The sequence below is a fragment of the Rhinatrema bivittatum genome, chromosome 11 (assembly GCF_901001135.1).
Source record: "Rhinatrema bivittatum chromosome 11, aRhiBiv1.1, whole genome shotgun sequence".
NCBI classification, from domain to species: Eukaryota; Metazoa; Chordata; class Amphibia; order Gymnophiona; family Rhinatrematidae; genus Rhinatrema; species Rhinatrema bivittatum.
In genome coordinates, this window is record NC_042625.1 from 46623842 (window position 1) to 46650400 (window position 26559).

General features: G+C 46.3%; 2 protein-coding genes across 5 annotated transcripts in view; both read right to left on the reverse strand.

The window, feature by feature from the left end:
* DGCR8 (DGCR8 microprocessor complex subunit) overlaps positions 1 to 26559 on the reverse strand; it is a 220167-nt gene that overhangs the window by 84911 nt on the left and 108697 nt on the right. The gene's annotated exons all lie outside the window — the stretch shown is intronic.
* LOC115073490 (adenylate kinase 2, mitochondrial) lies at positions 8753 to 9657 on the reverse strand. Its single transcript, XM_029571939.1, has one exon. The coding sequence runs from the start codon at positions 9652 to 9654 to the stop codon at positions 8932 to 8934; it is 723 nt and encodes a 240-aa protein (XP_029427799.1). The 5' UTR covers positions 9655 to 9657; the 3' UTR covers positions 8753 to 8931.

A 26559-nucleotide genomic window follows, 5' to 3' on the forward strand; every position in this document is an offset into this window, starting at 1 on the left:
TTTTCTGGCACCTTCAAACAATACAAACAAATGATTCGATCACCGAAAACTGTTGGTGACTTAACAGTACCCGAATCACATTCAAGAAATGGAGCTCTTTTGTCTCCAGCAACTCAGATCAATTCGAAAGGCAGGAGTTCCATTGTCTGATTCAGGTGAAACGAAGATACTACTTTAGGTAGGAACGAGTGTACTGTGTGCAAAGACAGCCCCTCATCCAAAATCTTCAGCAATGGTTCCCTACAGGACAGAGCCTGCAGCTCAGATTCTTCTGAACGAACAAATCACCACTGAAAATACCACCTTCAGTGTGATCTTTTAAAGACGACTTCCTCAACGGCTCAAACGGAGGTCCACAAAAGCACCCACAAGACCAAGTTTAAACTCCATGCCGGATCCAATCTGTGCATTAGCGGCCGCAGATGCTTGACCTCCTTCAAAAACCTCACAACATCCAGATGTGAGGCCAACAACCTTTTCCCTGGAGTCTACCTATGAGACACCCCAAGGCTGCCATCTGAACCTGCAAGGAATTGTAAACTAAACCCTTGAAAATCACAGGCTCAGAGTATCCTCGGGCAGCTTATTCCCTTTAGACTCCCCCAAAACCATCATAAATTGTTTCAGGTTCTCCCCGAACAATTTTCCTTCCTTTACAGGGAAGATTACAGAGCTGAGACTTGGACCATATATCAGCTGACCAATTCTGTAACCATAGCAGACATTGCACGGAAACCATCGCGATTATATTTCTGGCATAAGTCCAGATTAAGTCAAAACACATCAGCCACATATGCAATCCCAGCCTCCACCTGAGCTGCCTGGCTATCACCACCGGTATCTGCTGAAGACTTCTCCTGAAACTTCTGAACCCACAGTAATGGGGTAATGGAAAAATTACTGAATTTGGTTTTCGTAGTATAGACAGATAGACTCAGAACCAGTGGGTTATGCTCCCCTGCCAGCAGACTGAGATGGAGCAAACTGACATTACAGTGACATCACAGTGACCACAGTCTGCCAGTATTCTCTTCAAAAGCAACTGTGGACAGACTAGCAAAAATCTTGATTAAAAATAGTCAGCCATAACTGTATTCAACCAACAAGAAACACTGAACTTGTGTAAGAATCTAGGTACTCCGGTGTAGGGACTGGATGAACACTTGCCAGTAATCCCTTGGGATCCGGGGCCCCGCGTAACTATTGACACACTCATGCGGCGGCCGAGGGCGGGAAGCTGAGTCCATTTATTTATTTATTTAACGTCTTTTCTATACCGTTGCTAAGATATATACCATCGCAACTGTTTACATGTAGGCACATAAGTACGGTAATGTTGGAGTAAGCATATTATAGGACATAAGTTTCGGTTACATTAAATCATCAAAATACACATAAATGTTTAGTGATGTAGGTTCTGGCCAGGTGTACCTGGAAGGTACTTTTACAGGTAAAAAATCTCATTTCCTGTGTTTATTACGTTCATTGTGTACTAAATTTGTTAAAATAATGTAATGCACATTTTTGAGAATAGTGCTGTGTGCCGGTGCTCTTCTGTTTATTCCAGTATATTTTCTATTCTCCGATTTCTTTATAAAAAGCTTGTTGAAAAAGCCATGTCTTTAGACTTCTCTTGAATGTTTTGGGGTCTCACTGTAATCTGGTCTCTAAAGGTATTGTGTTCCAGAGTGCGGGTCCTGCTAAAGATAATGCCCTTTCTCTTACCTGGGTTAGTCGTGCTATCTTGACTGAGGGAATGGTTAAGAGAGCTTTGTTTGTTGAACAAAGGTTCCTGTGTGGGACATGTACCCGTAGTGCAGTGTTTAGCCAGTCCACTTTTTCATCATGTATTAGTTTATGTATGGTACATAGTGCTTTGTATTTTATCCTTTATTTTATGGGTAGCCAGTGAAGTTCGGCCAGAGTTTCAGTTATATGGTTTCTTCTTCTTTTTCCAGTTAGTATTCTAGCTGCTGTGTTTTGTAGAATTTGAAGCGGTCTTATTGTTGTATTTGGGACTCCTAGTAAAAGTGCATTACAGTAATCGGTACTGGCGAAAACTAGTGCCTGAAGCACTGTTCTGAAATCTGCAGGAGTTAGTAGCGGTTTAAGTTTTCTGAGGATCATGAGTTTAGCATAACCTTCTTTTTTTTTTTTTTTTTTTTATTTTATAATTTTTATTGCCATGACAAAACCACAAAACAATGTGGAAACAGGAAGTACAAGAACAAGAAGTACATGGCATGGTTTACAATGATACAATGATCACCCTCCCCCCCTCCCATCATGCTACTCAAACTTATGTGAGAAAATTATAGGTGTCCAAGAAGTCAGGCTTGCATTGAAGATGAAAAGGCTGTCGGCAGGTGCCCGGTATTACTGCGTGCATCCGTGCAGTCAGGAAGTATAGGAAAGTGGTGGCAGCGGAAGTGGCCTCCACGAAATATAGGGATTCCATATGTGATAGAATTTAGCGAGACGATGACATTTAAATGCAGTCAAGCGATATAGAGTACACGTCTTGTCCAGACGTGACAGTATCTCAGTGGGCGTAGGCGGATGAGCCCTCTTCCAGGAAAATGCAATTTCCATAGCAGTTGACGTGCATACCAGCTGGATGAATGTCTGCGCCGAAGGCGGAAGATCCCCGTCTGGAAGATGAAGAAGGGCCTGAGCGGGTTGGAGAACGATTGTCCGGCCCAAGATCTCAGAAACCATGTGCGAAGCATAGGACCACACTTTCTGTATCAGAGCACAGTCCCACCACATGTGATAGAAAGTGCCTAGATGGCGGCAATTACGCCAGCAGTTGGGGTCGTGACTAGATGAGAAGCGGTGGAGACGCAGTGGGGTATAATGCCACCTATATAATAGCTTGTAGTTAGCTTCTGATATCCGAGCAGAGACTAAGCCTCGTGACATGCGAAGGAAGACAATGTCCCAATCCTCATCGGATAAGGATCTGCCCAGATCCGCTTCCCATGCTCGCAGGTGCGCTGGTCTGGCCGTAGGACGGGTCGCCAGTAACTTGTAGAGTTTAGAGACCAGACCCCTGATTATCTTGGGTGGAGGAGCAGTATCCTTCAAAAAGAGAGCGCCGTGTCGACAACGTCCCCTGGGATTGTAACGTCCCCTGGGATTGTAACTGGAGTAGAAAGTGGCGCACTTGCATATAGGGTAAGAATTCAGCGCTGGATAATTGAAAAGTGTCCTGCAGTTGAGTAAGAGAACGGATTGCTCCGTGGTGGAGTACGTGGGAAATTGTGGAAATGCCTCTAGTCTTCCAAGTTGAATATGCGTGACGGGGAAGGCCCGGTGGAAAGAGCGTATTGTGGAAGAGGGAGCTCTGTAAAAAGTAGAGTTCCGAACCCACCAACTGGCGTTTTCACTGGCGCCATACGTTGAGAGTTTGACGAGCGCAGAGGGTAAGTGTCAGAGGCGACCTCCAGGTGGTATTGGGTTGCCAAATCAGCGCCGACAACGGCATAGGAGATAACCAAGCTTGCTCAAGTTGAACCCAGGGCTTGCCGTCAAGTGGGCGATGCCAGTCGATAAGAGGTCGCAGTTGGGCAGCCCCGTAGTACCAAAGTAGATTGGGGAGAGCTAAACCACCCTGCGCTTTGGACTGGTACAGAACCATTCGTGCCACGCGAGGAGGTCTGCTCCTCCACAAAAACCGTAGCAGCTTCCGTTGCCAGGTTTTCAGAATGTCCGGACGGATCGGTATAGGTAATGTTTGGAAGAGATACAGGAAACGAGGTAGAACATTCATTTTGAGAGTGGCAAGCCGCCCCAGCCATGTCAAGGGTTGAGAGTTCCAGCGGATAAAATCCTGATCAAGCTTTTGGATAAGGGGAGAATAATTAAGCTGAAATAAATTAGAGAGGTCTCGACCAATATTCACACCTAAATATTTCAATTTAGCAGGAGCCCATTTAAATGGATGGAGAGTTTGGAGCGTCTGAGCCAAATCCGGAGAGCAAGAAATATTGAGAATTTCAGACTTATCCCAGTTTATCTTGAAACCAGAGACAATACTGAAACAGGCCAGTTCGTCTTCAATTTCCTTTAGGGACTGCAGGGGATCACTCACGGTAAACATGATGTCGTCAGCAAATAGTGACAATTTATATTGATGAGAATTTAGGGAGTACCCTTGGACCCGGGGGTTATGTCTAATACGTATGGCCATGGGTTCGAGAAATATGGCAAACAACAAGGGTGAAAGGGGACACCCCTGTCTGGTACCTCTCTGAACCAAGAAGGGATCTGAATAAGTACCATTGATTTTTAGACAGGCCGAGGGGGAGGAATAGAGAGCCTGAATCCAATTAAAGAAAAAAGGACCGAAGCCCATGCGAGTGAGGGTCCCGAACAGGAAAGGCCAATGGACCATGTCGAACGCCTTTTCGGCATCAATAGCTAAAAGTACATGAGCCTGGTCCTGTTTGGAGACGCCCCAAAGAATATCTATAATCTTGCGTACATTGTCGCAGGCCATCCGGCCAGGTATAAAGCCGGCTTGATCCGGATGAATGATCTGGCCAATAAAACCATTCATGCGATCGGCGAGGATTTTGGCTAATAGTTTGAGATCTAAATTGATCAGGGAGATGGGTCTGTATGAGGCACATAAGGTGGGATCTCGGCCCGGTTTCGCAATAATGGAAATACCAGCCTTGTTGGATTCAGGTAGTAGGGCTCCCCCTTCACGAAGGTGGTTAAAATGATTCTGAAGGTGTGTGACCACAGCCGGGCCATAAAGTTTGTAAAATTTAGCCGTGAGGCCGTCGGGACCTGGAGCCTTTCCCACCGGGAGATGTTTGATGGCCTGGAGGATTTCAGGACTCGTAATTGGAGCATTAAGAGAGTCCCGCATTGCCGGGGTCAGGGAGGGGAGATCAATAGATTGCAAGTATTGTTCGATATCTGCACTCCGGATTTGAGTTTCAGCTGCATATAATTTTTTATAAAAATTAAGAAATTGGACCGTGATATTTTTATTGGTAGTCTGCAAATGGCCCTGAGCATCCTTAATCTTAAGAATGTGATTTTGACAAGAGACTTTCTTTAGCTGATGTGCTAGCAATTTCCCAGCTTTGTTGCCCCCCTCAAAGTAACGTTGGTGAGTAATATTCATGGCGTGTGCTATACGGTCGACCTCTAGCCTATGCAGATCCTCCCGGGCTTTAGTTTATTTTATTTATTTATTTATTTAACGGTTTTATATACCGACATTCATCAAAGATATCACATCGGTTCACAGCGTAACAAGAAACTAGTGCCAGTGGCGGCGCTTTACATCGAACAAGTTTAACATAATACAGTTAAAAAATATTGGAACATAATAACTAGAGCATGAGGAAAGGTAGGGGAAGTAAAACATTAAACTAAAATTAGAATAACATGATTACAAGAAGGTAAAAGAAGAGAAAAAAAGGGGGGGAGAAGTGACAGAAGAATAAAATTAGATTAGTGAATTATTGTAAGCGAAGATTGCAGGTATATACAAAATGTACAATTATAGGGAATAATATAAAATAACAATAGTTCAGGGAAGGGGTGAGGTGAGAAGGGGGGGGGGAGAGGTAGGGAATGGAGGGGGGAAGGGTAATACAGAGGGGAGGGAGAAGAGGAATGGTGAGCAAGAATCCTAGGAGAACCCTCACTGACATGTCGGGAAGTCAGTGCAGCGATTCGGTCCCGAAGGGTGGAGCAGGCCACTTCTCTCTGCTTCCTGAGATAAGAGGTTCGGGAAATAAAGTGACCTCTGATGAAGGCTTTAAAGCTTTCCCAGAGGAGGACTGGGGATTGCACCGAGTGTGTATTGTCCTGGAAATAATCCAGAATAGTCTGCGTGGAGGACTGTATATATAGAGGATCTTGTAGGATGGAGTCATTTAATCTCCAAAAACGGGTGCCGTGGTCGTCTCCCTGCAGTCTCAAAGTTAGACGTATGGGAGCATGGTCCGACCAGGAAATAATGCCCAGGTCAGTGTGTGTAACCGCATGATATAAGGATTTATCCAGGAGGATATGGTCAATACGGGAGTATGAGTTGTGGGCTGGGGAATAGAAGGAGTAAGAACGAGAATGAGGGTATGTCACCCTCCAAGGGTCAATCAGCTCATGAGCCTCCATCAAATCTTTAAGAGCTCTGATATGAATCGGAGACGTATGAGAGTGGCCCTTAGAGTTGTCTAGGGATGGAGATATAGTAACATTAAAGTCGCCTGCTAACACCAAGTGACCCACTGTATGTTGAATGAGTAAGGGGCATAGGGTTTGGAAAAAAGTAGCCTGCTCCCGTGGTGGTGCATAGATGTTAACCAATGTAAGATCACAATCATGAATAGTAATACATAGCAATAGGTAGCGACCCCCAGGATCCCGAAGACAGAATTTACATTCGAATACAATATGAGAAGCAAATAATATGCCAACGCCAGTATATTTAGCATTTTTAGATGCCGGGGAATAGTATTGATGGTTAAATTGGTGGGACTTCATAAGGGATTCATATCGGGTCTTGAGGTGAGTCTCCTGTATGAAGACAACATCTGGTTTAGAAGAAGCTAATTCTCTGAAGAGCAGGGCTCGTTTTTGAGGCGAGTTCAAACCTTTAGTATTTACTGAGAGAAGGTTTAGATTCGCCATAGTCAGAGATAAGAGGGACATAGCGCAGACTGTGGGCGCTCACAATAGGAAAGCAGAAATGGAATACCATCAATGGTAGCCCCCGCCAATGAGCACGGACAGCTGAGGCTGTGTAGCAAGCGTAGCAAGAAAACATATGTAGTGAACACAAACAGCAAGCAATACCTGACATGAGACTGCACAGCAAAAACATTTTGAGTAGCATGAGACCCCTGAGGACTACAAGGTGTCCTCAAAACAGAACAAACACCTGCCTTAACCTCCATGCAGGCGTTAAACACCCCCTGTGTGGAGGAGATAACGGCACAACCAGATTCTAAAAATGAAAAATGAAAACAAAAGGAAATGATGGAGAGGAGCAACACCCTCCCCCGCATCCGCTATTAGAGCGGAACTCATAAGGTAAAACCAGAAATGAGCAGAATCAACACACCCATACAAACATGAAAATATAGATATGTGGACCCAGTAATACGCTGTTGGCAGAATAAATACAGCTCAGAAAAATCGCAAAAGGGAAGCATTAAGGAGCTGATAGCTTTAGATGAGCCTACAGCACACTCAGCAATACAACTCTTTAGAAATAGGCAGGAGCCTCAGGTTGGGTCACGGCGGGAGAGGGAACTCCCAGAGTGGCGACGGAGCCTGCTATTGCGTTTTCCCACTCTCTGCCATGCTGGAACTGACAGCCGAGAAGAGTGATCTCCAGATGGCTTGGGCAAGGTTGAAGAAGCGGCGAACCCACAGGAGGAAAGGTGGGGTACGGCCTCTGATGGATAAATATTTATTTATTTTTTATTTATTTTTTTTTTCTATACCGGCATTCGCGATAAATATCGCATCATGTCGGTTTACAATTAACAAGTGGATAGGGAACAAAAGGTAAAAAATAGCATTGATCTAAGTAATAAAAATAATAATAATAGTAGTAAAAACATTAAACAAGAGAAGGCTAAGGAATGCAGTTACAATAAAACAAGGGAGTAATATAACTTGGATCAGAGAAAAGAAGCAGGGGTTTAAATAGAGAGAACATATATGCCAGTCAATGTGCTTATAGCGTTGATGAATTGCCCTTATGAGGTAGGGATATTAATTACCATGATTAAGGCAGAGTCTGAGCGAATAGGTTCAGTTTGGACAAAGTGTGCAAAGACTTCCAAGCAGTCGTCCTACAAATCTCTTGTGGTGACACTTGCTGACATTTGGCCCAGGACACCGCCTGGGACGAGTAGAATGAGCCTTTTCTTCGCACCACTCCACAGCACAAAAAAGGGGATCCGAAAACCTGAAGCTGTTAGTAACTAAGTTACTGCAACAAAACACTCAACATCCAAAAGCCGAACTCTCTCGCACGAGGCACCATAGCCTCCAGGTTTGGGCAAGCTGGGAGCTGCCCTGATTGATTTAAATGAAAGGACGAAACCACCTTCAGCAGAAAGGCTGGAACTGTCTGCAAGGAAACCCCCAAATCCGAAATTCAAGAGGCTCCTTATATGACAAGGCTCGAAGCTCCGAGATCTGCCTGATGGAACAAATTGTAACCAAGAAAACCTCCTTCAAACTGAGATCTTTTGTAATAGTCCTAATGGGCTCAGATGGTGCCAAACACATACCTTTGGGAACCAAGTTAAGACTCCAGGAAGGACACAGGTTCTGAACCGGAGGGCAGAAATGCTTCACCCCTCTGGAGTGGCCGCCCCATATCTGGATGTGCATCCAGAGCCGCTCCGTGCACCTTGCTTTGAAGGCAACCTAACGCCGTCAACTGAGAAAATTAAAGAACTTCCCTGAGGTTTTGCCAGAGCTCCTGGAGGCCAGGGAACTGGACCCACTGCCTCCTGGCGAGAAATGACTGAGCACCAAGAGTCCCCAACTCCCTGCTCATCCACCTCAAACCAGGAGGGATGGCCCCCCCAGGACCTACCCAACCCTTCTGGAAGGAAATTCCTCTAAACTGTGCTATTTTTTCCTTTCTTTTTTAATTTATATGGGTACAGAACTTCAGTTTTGCACCTCCTCCATCTGCTGGAGACAGAAATACTGAAGGACTGCAGGTGCCACACCAGGTTATGTGGCAGTGTATGCAAAGCTCTCTCTGTCTCCATCTGCCGGAAAGGAGGCAAAACCCAGGAGTCTGGACCGATCTGAGTATGTACAGGGAATAAAGTGCCATGTGTAATATACTCACTTAATTCCTATATTAGCCAATTAATTCTTTGCTCCTCCACCATTCTACCACACATTGTAGAAAGGCAAGCAACAGATCACGTATTAAACAAACATAACAAGGTCTTTACATGATGCTTTTGAGAAGGCAGCCAGGATGGATGCAAACACCACATCTGGGGACTGGGAGGCATCCACAGCTGTGTGAATCCCATGCCTATGGTAGTAGGCCACCAATGGTGCTGTCATGGTATGGTACGTCTTCAGGCGAGATGTCAGTGTTTCTTCGTTATCATCTGAACGCCGAATTAACAGCTCTCCAGTTACGTCATCCTTCATATGCACCCGTGGGGGGTGAAACTCCTCATGATATGAACGGCCACTTGCAGGATGGATCAACCTGCCACAAATTCTCTTAATGAGCAGTCCGTCCTCAACATTGAACTCAATCACTGAGTCCAGTTTCTCTTTGCGCTTCTCCAAGAGCTCATCCAGCATCTCAGCCTGCTTCACAGTGCGAGGAAAGCCATCCAAAAGAAAGCCATTCCTGCATGGAGGGGTGTCCAAGTTCTTCTCAATCAGTTCTACCACCATTTCATCACTCACCAGCTTGCCAGCATCCATCGTAGCTTTCAGCCTCTTTCCCAACTCGGAGCCAGTAGCCACCATGGCCCTCAGCATGTCCCCTGTTGCAAGATGACAGACACAGAACCTTTCTGCCAGCTTAGGAGCCTGCGTTCCTTTGCCGGCCCCGGGGGGACCCAGCAGCACAGCCCGGATCCCCTGCTGCAGCCGACCGCGCTCCGCGGGCTTCGCGCTCGGCGCCATGCTACCGATGCTACCATCGGTAGCATCGGTAGCATGCTACCATCATGGGTAGCATGAGTGGAGCCTTCCATAGTGTAAGACAAGCCGAAGGGATGCAGCCAGCGATACTTGATGTTTTTGCCGCGTAGGAAGGTGGTGATTTCACGAAATGACTGCCGGCTTTGCAGAGTGGCGGCGGAGAGATCCGGGAAAATAAGGATGTCGTGGGTCTCCCATGCCCATGCGTTACGCGCCCGGGCCACCTGCGCTACTTGTTCCTTGATAGTAAAATCAGCAAAACAGACAATGATGTCTCGGCTGCGATTTTGTTGCGGAGCTCTCAAGGCTCTGTGCGCCCGATCAAGTCGTATGTCAGGGGGAACGTAGTCGTCCGAGCGGTTCGACTCCTTTAATACATAAGAGCAGAATTTAATTATTAATTCCGCGCAGTTCTCGGGTCCCTCGGCCTCAGGAAATCCTCGGAATCGAAGATTATTGCGCCGCATGCGGTTTTCTAAGTCCGCTATCTTGGTAGTGAGGGCCTGGGTTTCAGAGCTCAAGGCAGCACAAGATTGTTTGTTGGCAGCGGTGATCTCGGCCTGGCCCTCCATGCGAGTGTCCATTTCATCCACCCTGCGCCCAAGGCCCGTAAGATCCTCTCTCATCTCCTCCATCCGTTCATAGAGTTCCTTACGGTAAGTTTTAATATCGGCACGGAGGAGGGAGAACCATTCGCGGAATTCCGCGCGAGTAGGATGAGTCGAGTCAAGAGCAGGCAGCGGCTCGCCTGAACTGCCGGTTAAGTCCGAATCGGGGGAACTCGGATCAGCGCCATCTTGATCCCCTACCTCGCGGTCAGGCATATCTGAGAAGGCCCGGGCTCCTTCTTTCGAAAAGGAGAAGCGCTGGAGGTCAATATTTTTCTTTTTGGCCGTCATGCTGGTTGGTAACGCCGCCAAAGCAGTAAAATTAAAGCGCTTGTGGCCTCGGATGGGTGCGGATTCCGCTGCTTTTAGCGAGGGATAGTGGGAGCTCCCAAATTATGCGTCCATCTTGGTATGTGACGTCAGCGCGCCCAGCATAACCTTCTTTTACTTTTAGCGATAAGTGCTTTAGATTAATTTCAGGGTCCATTATTATTCCAGGGTTCCATACTTTTTCCGCTAGTTCTATTTTCTGGTTGTTTTTGAGTATTATTGGGGATTGAATGATTTCGATATTTTTTCTAAGTGTAGAAATTCCATTTTTTCAATGTTAATTATGAGTTCCATTTGATTTAACAGTTGTTTTATGATGTCTAGGTACATGATAGCTAGGTTTAATGTTTTTTCTATTGTGTTGTCAGTTGGTAGAATTAATTGAATATTATCTGCATAGATGTAATGTATGATTCCTAATCCTGCTAGTAGATGGCATAATGGTAGCATGCTGATCCCTGCGGTACTCCTGTTCAAGATTGAATTTGTCTGACAGTGTGTTGTTGATCTGAACTTGAAAGAACCTATTTAGATATGAGCTGAACCAGTTTATTGTTTCGTTGAGTAGTCCAATTTCTTCTAGTCTTTTTAGTAGAATTTTATGGTTTACTGTGTCAAAGGCTGCTGCTAAGTCTAACATTATTAGAATGTATTGTTTTCCACTGTCAAAACGTCTTAGGATGTCTGTAAGTGAGAGGAGTAGTGTCTCGGTACTGTAATGTTTGCGAAATCCATGTTGTGATGGATATAGTAAGTTATTGTTATCAAGGTGTTCCGCTAGTTGTTTCTGTACAGTTTTTTCTATTAATTTGGCTAATAAGGGAAGATTTGAGACTGGGCGGTAGTTGTTAAGGATCAGGGGTCACTGTTTTTTTTCTTTATGATTGGTTTTATAATTGCTCCTTTTAGTATATCTGGAATTGTTCCTTCCTTTAGGGATAGGTTTATAATCTTAGCTAAGGTTGGGGAGACTGTGTTGGCTGCTTTTTTTTGTATGTCAAATGTTGGTATTGTATCGATTTTGTGTGCAGCCGGGTTTAGATTTTTTAGTATGGATTCTACTTCTAGCTCTGATATTTCAATGAATGAAGACCACTGAGTAACGTCTCTTTTTTGCAATTTAATTTCTTGTTTGGAAGTTTGGATCTTAAGTTTGTAATTTTGTCACTGAAGAATTTAGCTATTTCGTTGCATTTTGATTCTGGTAGACTTTGGGGTGATTCTTGTTTGTCATTGGTGAGATTTGCTACTATGGAGAATAAGGTTCTTGGATTGTTAGCGAACTTCTCAATTTTGTTGCTAAGGTTTTTGTTTTGTTTTTTTTTTTAACGGTCAGGATTAAATGTTTGTAAAAGACAAGATGTTTTCTGAATTTGATTAGGGTTTCAGTTGTTTTGAGCTTTCCCCATTTTTTCTCTATTTTCCTGAGAGTTCTTTTTGCGTCTTTTACTTTTTTGTTGTGCCAGGGATTATCTTGTTTTGCTTCTTTTTTACACATTAGTTTGATGGGGTTTATTTCATCTGCTATCTTTTTGGTTGAGTCGAACCATGCTTCCGTTGCGGAGCTGCAGTTTTTGTAGTCAATATTTGTAAGTTTTTCCTCTAGTTTGTCTTTTAGTTTTTCAATAATATAGGGTGGAAGGTACTTGAATTCTATCGGTTTATGATTTAGTTTCATTTGTGGTTTGTTTGTTTTTTTGAAAATATGTTTATTAGCATTTTTGAAACATAACAAAACAGACATAGAACCATAACCATGTAACAACTTTTCGCCCATGGAAGGTTAAGAGTGTACACCAGTCATACTAGCAAAAAAGTCTTCCATCCATAGAACCCCCCCCCCCATATCCCTCCCCTATGTCCCGGTTCCTCGTCCTCTGCCATTTCAGCCGAAAAAGGTAAAAAGTAACATTGAATGCAGCCGGTGGTGAATCCGTTTTCTTCTTGAGCCTGTTGGTCCTGTGTCTGGTGTGTTCCCTTAAGGTTTTAGGGGTGGGTCTGGTCACCATCCCGCCATGGATCAGGGTAGTTTTGCACCCTTGGAGACAAATGCTCTATAAAAGCAGCCCATAACATCGAAGTTTGTACAGACTTCTTTGGAGTGGCTGGGTTAGTGATGGCGTGTTCCAATGAACAAAGACGCACCATTTTCTGAAACCAATGGTCAAAATGTGGGGCATCTGTACCAACCCAGTGTGTTAAAATAACCTGTTTGCCTATCACACCCGCCCGCAAAACAAAAGGGAGTGCAGAAGCTGGCAAAGGAGGAACTACGGAGTCGTCCATCCCAAAAAACCAGAAATTTGGATCAGGGGGCAACGGCTGTTTCAGAATAACAGAACATTTTTGCCGCACCTGTTTCCAGAATTTTGTAATCTTTGCACATTCCCAAAAACAATGGAAGTAAGTGCCAACACCCTCCCCACATTTCGGGTACTGGGCTGTTGACATAAGTTTCATCTTGTGGGCTCTGGAAGGGGTAATGTGGCTCATCCAAAGAAATCTGTACTGTGTTTCTTGTAACAGTATATTTTCAGAAATATCTCGTACAGCTTCAAAACATGTCACAAATTCCATAGAAGTTAGGGGAAAAAGGGGCCACCCCTGCCATCTGTAGTATAATTGTTGTAGCGGTTTGGTAGTCGAGTATCCCATCAGGGCCTTGTAAAGGGCTGAAACAGAAGGCTTTATCCTCTTCCCCGTCATAATCACCTCTAAAAGCTTGTGGACTACCGGTGTTACTTCAAAGTATCGTTTTGCTTTATTGATAAAATGAGTTTACTGCATGTATGCATAATGATCCTCTGCTGGTAAGGAGTACCGTTGTTGGAGAATTGAAAACGGTAACACCGTCCCGGTTTGCCTATCACACACATCCAAAATATGGGTTAGACCCCCCCTATGCCATCGTTGGAAAGGTCCTCCTCGCTGTCCAGGAGGAAAAAGGGCATGCCCCATAATTGCGAGAAGTGGAGTAATAGGGCTGTGCATTGTTCCTATTTTGCAAAGTAATTGCCATGCCTTTCTACAGGTGTGCAACAACATATGCATTTTAAGGTGGTGAGGGACCATCGAAAAGGGCAGTTGTACCAGTGGGTTTAAGGAAGGTACACCATACCATTCCAGTAAATAATCGTAAGGGGAAACTGTAGAAGTCGCCAAAAGCCAGTCTCGAATATGTCTCATACTACAAGCTAAGTTACAGTATAACAAATTGGGGCACCCCAGACCCCCCTGAGCTATGGGGTTCATGAGAGTTTGTAATGGAATTCTGGCCCGTTTACCACGCCATAAAAAGGATCGCAAGGCTTGCTGAATTTTTCTGTGGTCCTGTTTTGACAGCCAAAGAGGGGCCACCTGCAAAACATAAAGCCATTTGGGTACCAAAATCATCTTGAAAAGATGTATACGGCCTCTAAGGGACAATGGGAGGGGAGTCCACCTCTTTAGAGCCTGCAAGGTGGTCACCATAAGGGCCTGTACGTTTGCCTGGTAAAAATCCACCACCCGATAAGGGATTTTTAAACCCAAATAGGTTAAAGACCCAGTGGCCCAACGCATGGGAAAATCCTCACCCCAAGTGGGACGTAGAGTCCCTGTGACATCAAGAGCCTCTGATTTATCGTAGTTTATCTTGAGGCCCGCAAATCGACCGTAGTGACTTAAGAAATCCAGTACTACTGGAAGGGAGAGTCGAGGTTGCGTCAAAAATACCATCACGTCATCTGCGAATGCTGCTATTTTAAAAATACACCTCGGGCCCCCGAAACCCTTTATCTGTGGACATCCATCAATTTTCCTCAGTAATGGGTCCAGGGCCAGAATGTATAACAAGGGGGAGAGAGGGCAGCCCTGACGCACCCCTCGACGTATAGTCACCCCCTCAGATAAGCTATTAACAAAAACTTTTGAAATGGGGTTTGTGTATAATAAAGATAGGTACTGTAAAAAATCTCCCTTTATCCCAAATCTTTGTAGGACCGAAAAGAGGTATGGCCACCCCACTCGGTCAAAAGCTTTCTCTGCGTCAAAGCCTATGATTAGGGCCGGGATGTCTTGGTGTTGGCAGATCGTCATAGCGGTGAGATGTTTTACGATAGTCACATTTGGTTTACGGCCTTTGACAAAGCCGGTTTGAGTATGGGAAACCAGAGTAGAAAGCACAAGTTTTAACCTCTCAGCCAAAACTTTTGCGAGTATCTTTAGATCACAATTTAATAATGAGATGGGCCTAAAAGAGGAGGGGCACGTATGGTCCTTTCCAGGTTTAGGGATCACTAAAATATGTGCCATGTTAAAATGAGTCGGAAAACTGCCCGACCTGAGGCCCTCCCTAAAGTAACTTGTCAAGGGGTCACAAATGTAAGAGGACATTATCTTATAAAAATCATACGAAAAGCCGTCCGGCTCGGGTGACTTTCCGGTCTGGGCTGCAGAAATGGTCTGCACAATTTCAAAGGTCTGGAGCGGTCCATTCAAGAACTCGAGTTGAGAAGCCGTTAGGGTGGGAATCGCCACATCTCGAAAAAAGTCCTCTCCTATATCTCCTTCTTCTCTAGTCTCTGGATTATATAGCTTGCTGAAAAATTGCCTAAAGATTTCACAAATCTCCGCTTCCTTGGCTGTCAACTCTCCAGTGGGCTTTCGCAAATTAGTAATAAACGACTTTGGTCTCTGAGCTTTGGTAAGATTGGCCATCAACCTGCTGGGTTTATTTCCATATTGAAAAAGGTGTTGTTGGCCCTTCCATAAATAAGCCTGCGCTCTACTGTCTAATAAGGTGTTTAAGCGCCCTAGTAGACTATAAAATGCATTCCTATGATCAGGTGTGTTATGGTGAATGAGGGCCTTTTTCGCCTGGGCGAGTTTTGGTTCCAACTCCAGGATAGATTTGTTGATCTGTTTTTTTCCGATTTGAAACATATATTATATCTCCTCTGAGTACCGCTTTTGCGGTTTCCCAGAACAAATGGGGATCATCGCTGTGTTGCCGGTTATTGGAAGCAAAGTCTTTCCATCTGTCCTTTAGAAACTTCCCAAATCGGGCATCATCTTTAAGAAAAGATGGAAAGCGCCATATCCTAGTGGGATTAGGAGTCCCCGGGGTATGTGGTTGAGTAGATATCGAGATCGGGGAGTGGTCAGATATCGCTAGGGTCTCAATTTTCGCCTGTTCTACTGTAAAAAAGTCCTGTTGAGATATAAGGATGTAATCAATGCGGGAAAGTGTATGGTGAGAATGCAAAATATGGGTGTAGTCTCTTTCGGTAGGATGGAGTGTTCTCCAGACATCCAGGAGCTGTAGGTACTGGCACAGGAGGGCCACGCCCCTTAGCCTTTTCCCCAGGGGTTTTAGGTTTGGCGTGCTTTTATCTAAGGAAGCATCATGAACACAGTTGAAGTCTCCTGTAACATACAACGTGCCCTGAGTGTGGATTAACAGTAAGTCACATGTTCTGAAAAAAAATCTGGCTATAATCATTTGGTCCATAAACAGTACAGATAGTAACTGGTTTATTATTTAAAGTACCCACAACAATTAAGTATCTACCCTCCAAATCAGGGACCGTCTGAGATATCTGCATATTAACATTTTTGTTGATCAGGATGGCAACCCCTCCCTTTCGATGTTGCGCCGGTGCAGATACACAAGTGCCCACCCAATCTCTTTGAAGCTTTAAGCTTTCAGATGCAGAAAGGTGTGTCTCCTGGATACAAGCTATATCTGCATGGAGACGTTCAAGTGTGTCAAAACTTTTTTCTTTTTACAGGGGTTCCCAACCCATTAATATTCCAAGAAATTAACCGTAACATCAATCACCATTATTTGCGGATAGAGGACCGCGTGGTACTCTGATAATAAGTTGAGGGTGGGTCCCCAGCCTGACCCCCCCCCCCCTCCGAATCAATACCTTTGCACCCCAAGGGAACACAAGTTTGCACATATTTGCACACAACCACGACGCATAATACCCTGCATAGAATACGTTGAAGGCTTTCGCCCCAGCACCTCTGTGGCTACTGTTATAGAGGAACCATGGCTGTCGTCTATACCCCCCGCTCCCCTCTTTCCCCTTCCCCCCCTCCCTCCCCCCATATTCCCCTGTCCCCCAAAAACCTGAACTAATCATATTGCCTCCTTCTGAACAGGAAGCTTGGAGATCCGTTTCAATGTGATCAGGGTCCACATCCCGCTATCCATGGGTTTCTATTGTAAAACTGTTCATCCGGTCCTCCTCGGGCTTGTAGGCCTCGGGTTCTAGAAACTCCATTTTTTTTCCGTTTAGGAGCCAAAAAGTACTAGGGCTGTGAAACGCGCTGCTCCCAATTTGTAATCCGGTCTCAAGCTCGTCGGGGATAGTCCAGCTTCATTTGTGGTTTAAGGAATTTAACGCTGGAATGAATCAGAAAATGGTCTGACCAAGGTATTTGAGTGTAATAAGTTTTAACATGTTCTAAACATTTGTGGTTGATGAAGGTGAGATCGAGTGTCCCGCTTTGTGTGTTGAATTGTCCATTATTAATGAGAAACCTAATGCTGTCATAGTGTCTATCAGTGTCTGGCATGTATCAGTTAACAGGTGGAAGTCCATATGAAGATTAAAATCTACACTAAGGAAAAGAACATTATCTACACTAAGGAAAACAAAATTACCAGGTAAGTAATTTCTCCATTTCCTAGCATGTAGACAGATGGACTCAGGACCATTGGGATGTACCAAAGCTACTCTCAAACAGGGTGGGAGCCTGGGCTTGCACATCCAGACAATGAAACCTGGAAAACATGTGTAAGGAGGACCATGTCGCAGCTCAGGAAATGTCGACAGGAGACAATTTAACCTCCGCTCATGACACTGCCTGAGCCCTAGTGGAACGAACATTAACCTGAGTAGGCAACGGCTTTTCAGCATCCACATACGTGGCCGTGACTACCTCCTTAAACCAGAGAGCTATGAGAGCCTGCGAAGCTGGAGAAGTTTGCCTACACCCACCATGGAGGGCAAACAGGTGATCCATCTTCTGGAAAGGCTCAGAAACCTCCAGATACCGCACAAGTCTCTTGATATCCAAATCAGCGCAGGAGGCGATACTCCTCCACATCCCTGACCTTATCTAAGGACGGCAAAAAAAAAATGGACTGATTGAAATGAAAGTCAGACATCACTTTAGGCAAGAAAGAGGGAACAGTACACAGCTGTAATGCCTCTGGAGACGCCCGAAGGAATGGCTCCTGGCAAGTCAACGCCTGCAGTTCAGAAATTCAACATGCAGAACACATAGCCACAAGGAACATAGTCTTCAAGGTCAACAACCACAAGGAAAGGCTACGCAGAAGTCAGAACATAGGGCCCGCCAAGAAATCAGGCATCAAATTAAGACCAGTAACCTTAAGAGAGGACTAAGATGCTTCACTCCCTTCAAGAAAAGCAGACCACATCAGGATGGCACAAGGAATCACCATTCACCGAACCCTGAAACAGGCAAGCGCCGCAACCTGCACCTTCAAGAAATTAAGGGTCAACCCTTTAATTCAACCCATCCTGCAAAAAGTTCAGAATGAGCAGGATCTTATCTGAATGAGGAAGAACACCATATTCCTCACACCAGACCTCAAATACTCTCCAAACCTGCATATAGGCTAAGGAAGTGGAAAACTTCCGAGTGCAGCGCAAGGTGGACATCACCGTGGAATACCCACGCTTCAACAGGCGAGCCCTCTCAAGGGCCAAACCGTAAGACAGAACAGAGTCAGATCCTCATGAAGAACTGAACCCTGCTGTAATAGATCCTAATGTGACCAGGAGTCTTCGCAAATCCGCATACCATGGATGCCTGGGCCAATCTGGCGCCACCAGGAGTACTAGCCACCTGTGGTCTTTGATTTTGTGACTCAATTTGCCTTGCAATGGCCATGGAAGAAAAATGTAAAGCAATCTGTCTTCCGGCCAGATCTGTACGAGAGCATCTATGCCCAGAGACCAAAGATCTCTCTTGTGACCGCAGAATTGAAGAGCTTTCACATTGTGAGAAGTCGCCAGCAGGTCCAGGAATGGAAGGCCCCAGTGATTCACAATCAGCTGAAATGCCTCAGACAACACCCAGTCTCCTGGGTCCACACTCTCTCTGCTGATAAAGTTCGCTCTTACGTTGTCTTTTCCTGCAATATGGGAGGCCGAGATCATCTGTAGATGACCTTCTGCCCACTCCGAAAGTTGGTCTATTTCCTGAGACACGTTTGGGCTCTTGGTTCTTCCCCGGAGATTAATGTAGCCCATAGTCGTTGCGTTGTCAGACATCACACGGACTGCTTAATCCTGCAGCTGAACTGCAAGCATGCCAACTGGACTGCCCAGGATTCCAGGCGATTGATGTTCCAGTGGGACTCCTTGGCATTCCAATGCCCTTGGGCCATCAGCTCCTGACAGTGAGCTCTCCAACCCTGGAGACTCACATTTGCTGTAAGTACCAATCAGGTAGGGGAGATCAAGGAAACTCCTATTCTCACATTAGCCTCCTGCAACCACCAGACTTCCATCGGCAAGTGGAGCAAAACCAAATAGTCCTGAGAATGCAAGTTCCAGTGAGACAATAGCAAGCGTTGAACAGCACACATGTGTCCTTGCCCATGGCACCGCTTCCAGGGTTGCCACCATCAAGCTGAGCACCTGTAGATAGGACCACACCATTGGGCATATAGTGTTCACCAACTGACGCACCTGAGACATCAATTTCTGAATTCGAACTTCCAACAGGAAAACTTTGTCCTGTCCCATGTCAAAACGAACCCCCAGATACTCCAAGGAATGGCAACACTACTCTTGGCCATGTTCACTACCAAACCGAGCTCCTGCAACAAGGAGATCACCTTGTGCATCACCAGGCGGTTCTCTTCCAGAGACTTGGCTCAAATCAGCCAGTCGTCTAAGTATGGGTGCACCACGATCCCTTCTCAAGACCGCCACTACCACCACCACGTTGGAAAATGTTCTGGGAGCGGTGGCTAGACCAAAGGGCAGTACCTGAAACTGATAATGGTGCCCCAACACCGCAAAACATAGAAAACATTGATGTTCCAAATGGATGGGAATATGAAGGTAGGCCTTGGACAGATCCAGGGAGGTCAGAAATTCCCTCGACTGCACTGCCATTATCACAGAGCACAATGTTTCCATGCAAAAATGAGTCACCTTTAAATGACGGTTGACCCTTTGGGACGAAAGAAACCCTCCCTTCTTGGGCACAACAAAATAAATGGAATATCGCCCCATTCTTTGAGACATGGGCATTGCAACCACAGCCTTCAGCCTGAGGAGCCTTTGAAGTATTGACTCCATTGGCTGCTCTTCTGCGAGGAGTGGCAAGGAGACACCATGAACACATCCCAAGGAATACTGCAAAATTTCAGTGCATATCCTTCTATCATCCCCTCCAGGACCTACTGATCCAATGTGATCTCGATCCACCTTTGATAAAAGAGAGAGGCGTCCCCCCCCCCCTCTCTCTTGTTCCCGAAGGTGGGTCGGCAAACCTTCATTGGGAAGCTCAGGAAGGTCCGCTACCCGAGCCCACTCCTCTCTTGGGCTGTCTGGGACAAAAGGACAGAGACTTACTGAAAGGCCAAGTCCTCTGAAAGGACTATAGGGACAAAACCACCTGGAACCCCAGAGATGACCCCTCATACCAAAAGGGTGCTGCAATTGCTTATCCTCTGGCAACCGAGGAAGCAGTGATTCGCCCCACTTCCTGGCCAGTTTCTCCAACTCACTCCCAAACAAGAGCGAGCCTTTAAAGGGCATCTTTGTAAGATTAGCTTTGGAGGCTGTGTTAGCTCATCAATTTCACAACTAGAGTTGACACCTGGCTATCACCAAAGCCATTTCTCTGACCAAGGTACGGACCAAATCGCAGCACACATCTGCTAACTGGTCTGGAATTCCCTCCAGAATCAACCTCCTGAGAGAGAAGAAAAGATTGCACCACTAGGGAACAACAGGAAGCGATCTGTAAAGTCATCGCCAATGCCTCAAAGGCTTGCATAAGGACTGCCTCAATTCTCCTATCATTCACATCCTTCAAGGCCGCTCCTCCCTCCATGGGGATAGTTGTCCGTTTAGAGACGGCACATACCAGTGCATCCACTTTGGGAAAACGCAAGCGCTCTTGTGCAGCTGGATTCAGGGGGTAAAGGCTGTCCGACATCCAAACCCCTTTAAAATCTGCTTCTAGGGCGCCCCATTCAAGATCAATCAATTCCTGAATGGCGTCTATCACTGGGAAAAAAACAAGAGGCTTTACGCAAGGAAACTAAAATGGGATTCTTCTTCAGCTCTGACATGGCATCTGCACCAGGAACACCCAGCTGCCTCTAAGTCTGGGAAATCAGGGCCGGCAGTTCACCTCTATGAAAGAATCGCAACATGGTGTGATACCGTTCCAGACCCAGAGGGATTTTCACATCTTCAAAGGAATCAGGATCTGCCTCATCATCAATGCCATCCAGGTTCCTGGCAGGAATACCCGCAGGAGTCGAGGCGAGCCCCGATTTAGCATAGGACTGGGAGAAGCCACCAGCTAAAGGTCCGACCTGACAGGATCGGGCGAAGTGGAGGACTGCGCCTGAAGAAAAGTTTGTAAGCCTTGAAAAAATTCCACCCAAGAAAAAGCAGCTGGGTCCAAACCAAGTCTAGAGGAACTGGAAAGGGGCCCACAGAACAACTCTGGTGGATGAGTCAGTCAAGGGAGAACCAAGGTCTGGCATCCCTCCAGCCAAGGCCGTAACCAACCCATCATCAGAATGGGAGGAGCCAGGCTTAGCAAAATCAGAGGAAGACAACTCACCCTGAGTGTCCAAACAGCAGTGAGACGTTAGAAGACAGGTCAGGCTGAGAAGCCCTAATATGACAGTCCACAAAGAGAAAGGTGCTTAGGCTTCTTGCTTACCGGTGCCATCACGACAGTAAACGTGTGTCTAAATGAAGGCAGAGAACTAAAAACTTTGAGACACTGCTATATACAGAGTGCCACCTGCAGACCCTCAGTATTTTTGTCTCCAACAGATGGAAGAGATGCAAGCATGTGGTTAGAGAGAAAAGAGGACAGAAGAAAAAGTTAGAAGACGCTCCCTGAAGTGTATAGGTACCTTTCGTGCGCCATTCCTCAGGTTGAGCCAGGCGAAGAGGAGGGTTGGTAACCCCTGGGCAGCTTGACCCACAGCAGATCCAGGGGTCCTGGTTCCTTCTTATCCCCTGAAGGCTCCTTCCCAGAGGAGATGCAGCAGGGAAGTATTTCTTCTTTTTTTTTTTCGCTTAAATTTCTTCCTTTGCTGTGCAGCTGTTTCTTTAAAAAAAAAAAAAAAAAAAAAAAAAGTTACATTTTTCTTTCAGCAGCAACCGCTCGGGCTGTTCCTGGCTTGATCGGGGCAATCCTGGGCTGGGCAAGGTAGCAGTGTAGTGCCTCTGTTTGCGGCTTTGGGCTACTCAGGGAGCCGGAGACTGCGCTGGCTAGTGTATCCCTCCTCTCCCGCGCACGCCATCTTCATGCAGCTTTTGTTCTTCTGCAGCAGGTCCGGCCGTGTGGCGGCAAGATGGCGTCAACAGCGGTTTCCCAGCATGGGAAAGCTTCGGACTGCTCGGGGAGCCAGAGGCTGTGTTGAGCAGTGTTCCATTCCTCTCCCGCGCACTACGATCGTGCAGCTTCTGTTCCTCCAGCAGGCCCGGCTGCATGGAGACAAGATGGCACCAATAGGTTTCCCAGCATGGGAAAGCTTGTTGGGCTGATGGCCTGGCTCGGGGATAGCTGAATGCAGCAGGCTATGCCAAGATTCATTTCTTGAGGGAGGGAGCCTCCAGGGGGAACGAGGCTGATAGGAGAGTCATAAGTTCCCAAGGCCCTGTCAGGATCAATACTGGGAGCCTAATCAGCCTGTTAGGCAGGAGAAGGGCTACAGCTTGGAAGGTGACTCTCTCCCTGGAGCCCAGGGCCAACCTTCCCCATTGTCTCTGGCGATCCCATCGAGGGGAGATTCAAGCTCTGGGCCAGACAGGGGAGAGGATGAAGTGGCGTTTTCCTCAGAATTTGTCATGCTTATGCATAAGGCTTTTTTAATCAGGAAAAGCACTGGCTATAACAGGCATTTGTCAGTCATCTTGACCTGCTGCAAAGAGGCAGAGGGACTCCTTGGCCAGGAGGTCAGGGTACCTCCTTTGCCGACTGGGCCTGGACCATCCTGAGGGGCCTGATAGCTCGGATGATTCGGACCTGGATGACCCGGAAGATTGTCTTGGGGTTGTTCCGGGAGTGGATCAGGATGACCTAGCAGATCTCATGGCAGATGTCAATCAGGCCTGGGATAAGGACATGGCTGATCCGGAAGAGGTCTTGATAATGGAGAGAGATGATACACAGATGGTTCGTCTGTTCTGTAAGGAGGAGTTGAGGCCCCTTATTTCCCATATTCAGAAGGAACTGGGTATTAAGGGGGTCCAAGAGGAGTCAGATAATGAAGGGGTGGATCCTGTGTTGGTTGGACTCCAGGGCCCACTGAAAGCCTTTCCCTAAGAAGATCAAGAAGCTGGTAAACTGGGAATTGGATTTCCCAGAGGCGAGCCTCAAGGAGACTAGAGCTATAGAAAAGTTGTATTCTCTCATGGAGGATATCCTTCAGCAGCTGGTATTGCCAAAGGTTGGATGCTTCGGTCTCTGTGGTCACTAGCAAGACAACAATTCTGGTTGTGGCTTTGGCAGCATTAAAACATGCACAGGACCATAAGCTGGGGTTTCCTCTGCAGAGGATGTTTGAAGTTTCAACGCTGAGCCTGCAAGCGGCGATCTGTGGAAGTCTCATGCAGAAGTCTCCTAGCATGTAGACAGATGAACTCAGAACCAGTGGGTTATGCCCCCCTGCCAGCAGATGGAGAGGGAGCAAGCTGACCTCACAGTACACAGTGGACCCTTGACTTACAAACTCAATTTGTTCCAGAGGACTGGTTGTAACTCAAGTTAGTTGTAAGTCAAGACTATTTTTCTATAAGAAATAATGGAAATACCCATAATACGTTCCAAACCTCCCAAAGCACCCCTTACCTAACATTTTCATAATAAAAAAGGATTGTATAATGTGCGTAATTACCAGAAACACCTATAAAACTTTCCTAGTGTACTCACCAAAAAGTTATAAAATGTGCCTAGCCTACCAGAAATAATTTCATACTGTACTCACCATTTCAAGTTGACATCTTTGGCTTGCAGGAAGGGAGGATTTCCCCCTCCCCCCACTCTCTCAGAGCACATCTCTAGCCCCCAAACACTCATTCCTCCCCTCCTGATACCTTGTTGTAGCCAGCTGAGTGCCACACTCCCTTTCTGCTGCTGCACAGAAGCTTCCTTGGTCACTAGTGATGCTGTTGCTTGCTGCAATGCAGTACCGGGTCTGCCTATGTGCTCCTGTGAATATTTGCAGCTCTGGGTGCGCCTGAAATGGATAGGCCTCATCGGCGGCGGCAGTAGCCAATCACTGCAACAGCAGAGCAGAAGTCCCACCCACCAAGCCCAAAACAACACCATTGACAGGAAAAAGCGCCCAATTAGAAGCAACCACATGCACATTGGATACACATGGCCTTGGCCGGCATTCAGGTTGAAACTCAAGACTTTGGTTGTAACTCAAAATTAAAATTTTGGTTGTAACCCAAGTTGTTCGTATGTCAAGCTGGTTGTAACTCGAGGGTCCACTGTATATACTTCTGCGGTGATCCCAGCCTGCCAGTATTCTCTGTCTCCAGCAGATGGTGGACATGCATCTCTCTATGGGGATTGCTTTGAGTTCTTTGGAAGGAGAAATTTAACAAGGAAAAGAAAGTCCTGCTCTCCTGCGATTCCACCAAAAGGTCCCTCCCCCAGGTGAGAATTCCTGAGGTGATTTCCGTGGTCCCTCAGATGTGTACATTGGTCTGGTAGCTGGGTTTCCTGGTGTGGACTTACCTGTCCTTTTAGCTGAAAGGCAGCGGGTGCAGGAGGCCGAGCACAGCACTGACGGCAGGTGCCCTCTCTTCCCGCAGCCGGAGACAGTTTCTGTACTCAGCCAGTAAGCACTGAGCCTCAGGTAAGGTTTACAAAAAAAAAAAAAAAAAAAAAAAGGTGAACATTTTACCTTCAGATACAGAGGAGTTTTTAGGACTACGTCTGGTCTCCGTGCTCCATCCGCTGTCCTGACGTTCATTTCTGCTCAGGTTGGGGAACTGGGCAGGTTGAAAAGACCTGCGGGCCGATACAGTAAAGTCCGCGGGAGAGCGGATGAATGCCTGCTCGCCGGTGCGCGCGATTCTGTATTTAAATTAGATGACGCGCTAAAAACGGGGAAAAGGAGGCGCTAGGGACACTAGCGCATCCCTATCACCTCCTTTTTGACAGGAGCGGCGGCTGTCAGCGGGTTTGACAGCTGACGCTCAATTTTGCCGGCGTTGGTTCTCGAGCCCGCTGACAGCCACAGGCTCGGAAACCGGACACCGGCAAAATTGAGCGTTCGGTTTTCGGCCCGACAGCTGCGGGCCGAATTCAAATTTTTTTTTTTTTTTTACTTTTTGGGACCTCCGACTTAATATCGCTATGATATTAAGTGGGAGGGTGCACAGAAAAGCAGTTTTTACTGCTTTTCTGTGCACTTTCCCGGCACCAGAAGAAATTAGCGCCGACCTTTGGGTCGGCGCTAATTTCTGAAAGTAAAATGTGCAGCTTGGCTGCACATTTTACTTTCTGTATCCCGCGCACATACCTAATAGGGCCATCAACATGCATTTGCATGTTGAGGGCGCTATTAGGTGCCGCGGGTTGGACGCGCGTTTTCCTCCCCTTACTGAATAAGGGGTAAGGGAAAATGCGTGTCCAAGAGCAGGCTAACAGTGAGTTCCATCGGAGCGCACTGTACTGTATCGGCCTGCTGGTGGGCTAGGCCCCGTAGTTAAGCTTTGTGCTTGCATGTTGCGAGGTAGGCTGCGGCAGCATTTTCGCACACTCCTGTGCATTTTGCTGTCCTCTACAGGCCATCTGTGTGCGCAGTTTTGGGTATGCCTTTTGTGTGCTCAAGTTTTGCACTGTTTCAAACGCTTTGCTTAGCGCACAAGTTGTGCATGTGCCTTGCCGTGCTTACTTCTCCGGCGCTTAATTCTTCTATCATGAGCATCCTTCAAAGCAACTCCACCTACCAGAATGGTGGTCTCTCGTGACAGCCAAAACCATGGCATCAACCTTGGGAAAATAAAATAATCGCTCGAAAGTATCATTAGACAATGGGTATAATTTGCTATAGGCCTTCAGATGCCTGAATTCCGTCTCGGGATTCTCCTTCTCTGAAAACACCATTGTCTCGATTTCCTGATGCAATGGGAAAAACTGGAGCTTTAACGCTGACCTTTCAGAATAGGATCCCAATCTGGGGTTTCAAGAACTTTATCCTCAGAGAACCTCAATGCCTTAATAACCTGCACTATTTAAGCACTCATTTCCTCTCTATGAATAGCCTAATTTGCATCTCCTCTTCACTTTCTGAATTTACTTCACCTTCTTCCAAGGAATCATTTTCAGTCTCCATATATTCCATTCTCAACTTCCAAGCCTGCAGGTACTGGAAACTCAGCTGAAGCCCATTCCAGTACGTCTGTTAAAACTTTCCTTTTCTTTTGAAGTCTTTACAATTCTCCTCTTGAAGGTCCCAGTTGGGGTATAAACTCTTCCTCAGAGCCTTTTGTCTGCAATGCCTGAAAGGCATGATGTAAGAATTTAAAAAATTCTGGAGAATACATAGCTGAAGAAGTGCTTACCTCTTCTGAATCAGCATCAACAAGAATCTCAGCCTCAGGAAACAAACAGGGAGGCTCTAAATTAACAGCAGCCTCTGCCTGATAGGACTCAGAGGCTGAATGAGAGGATTTCAAAATGGCTGCTGTCTCATTCA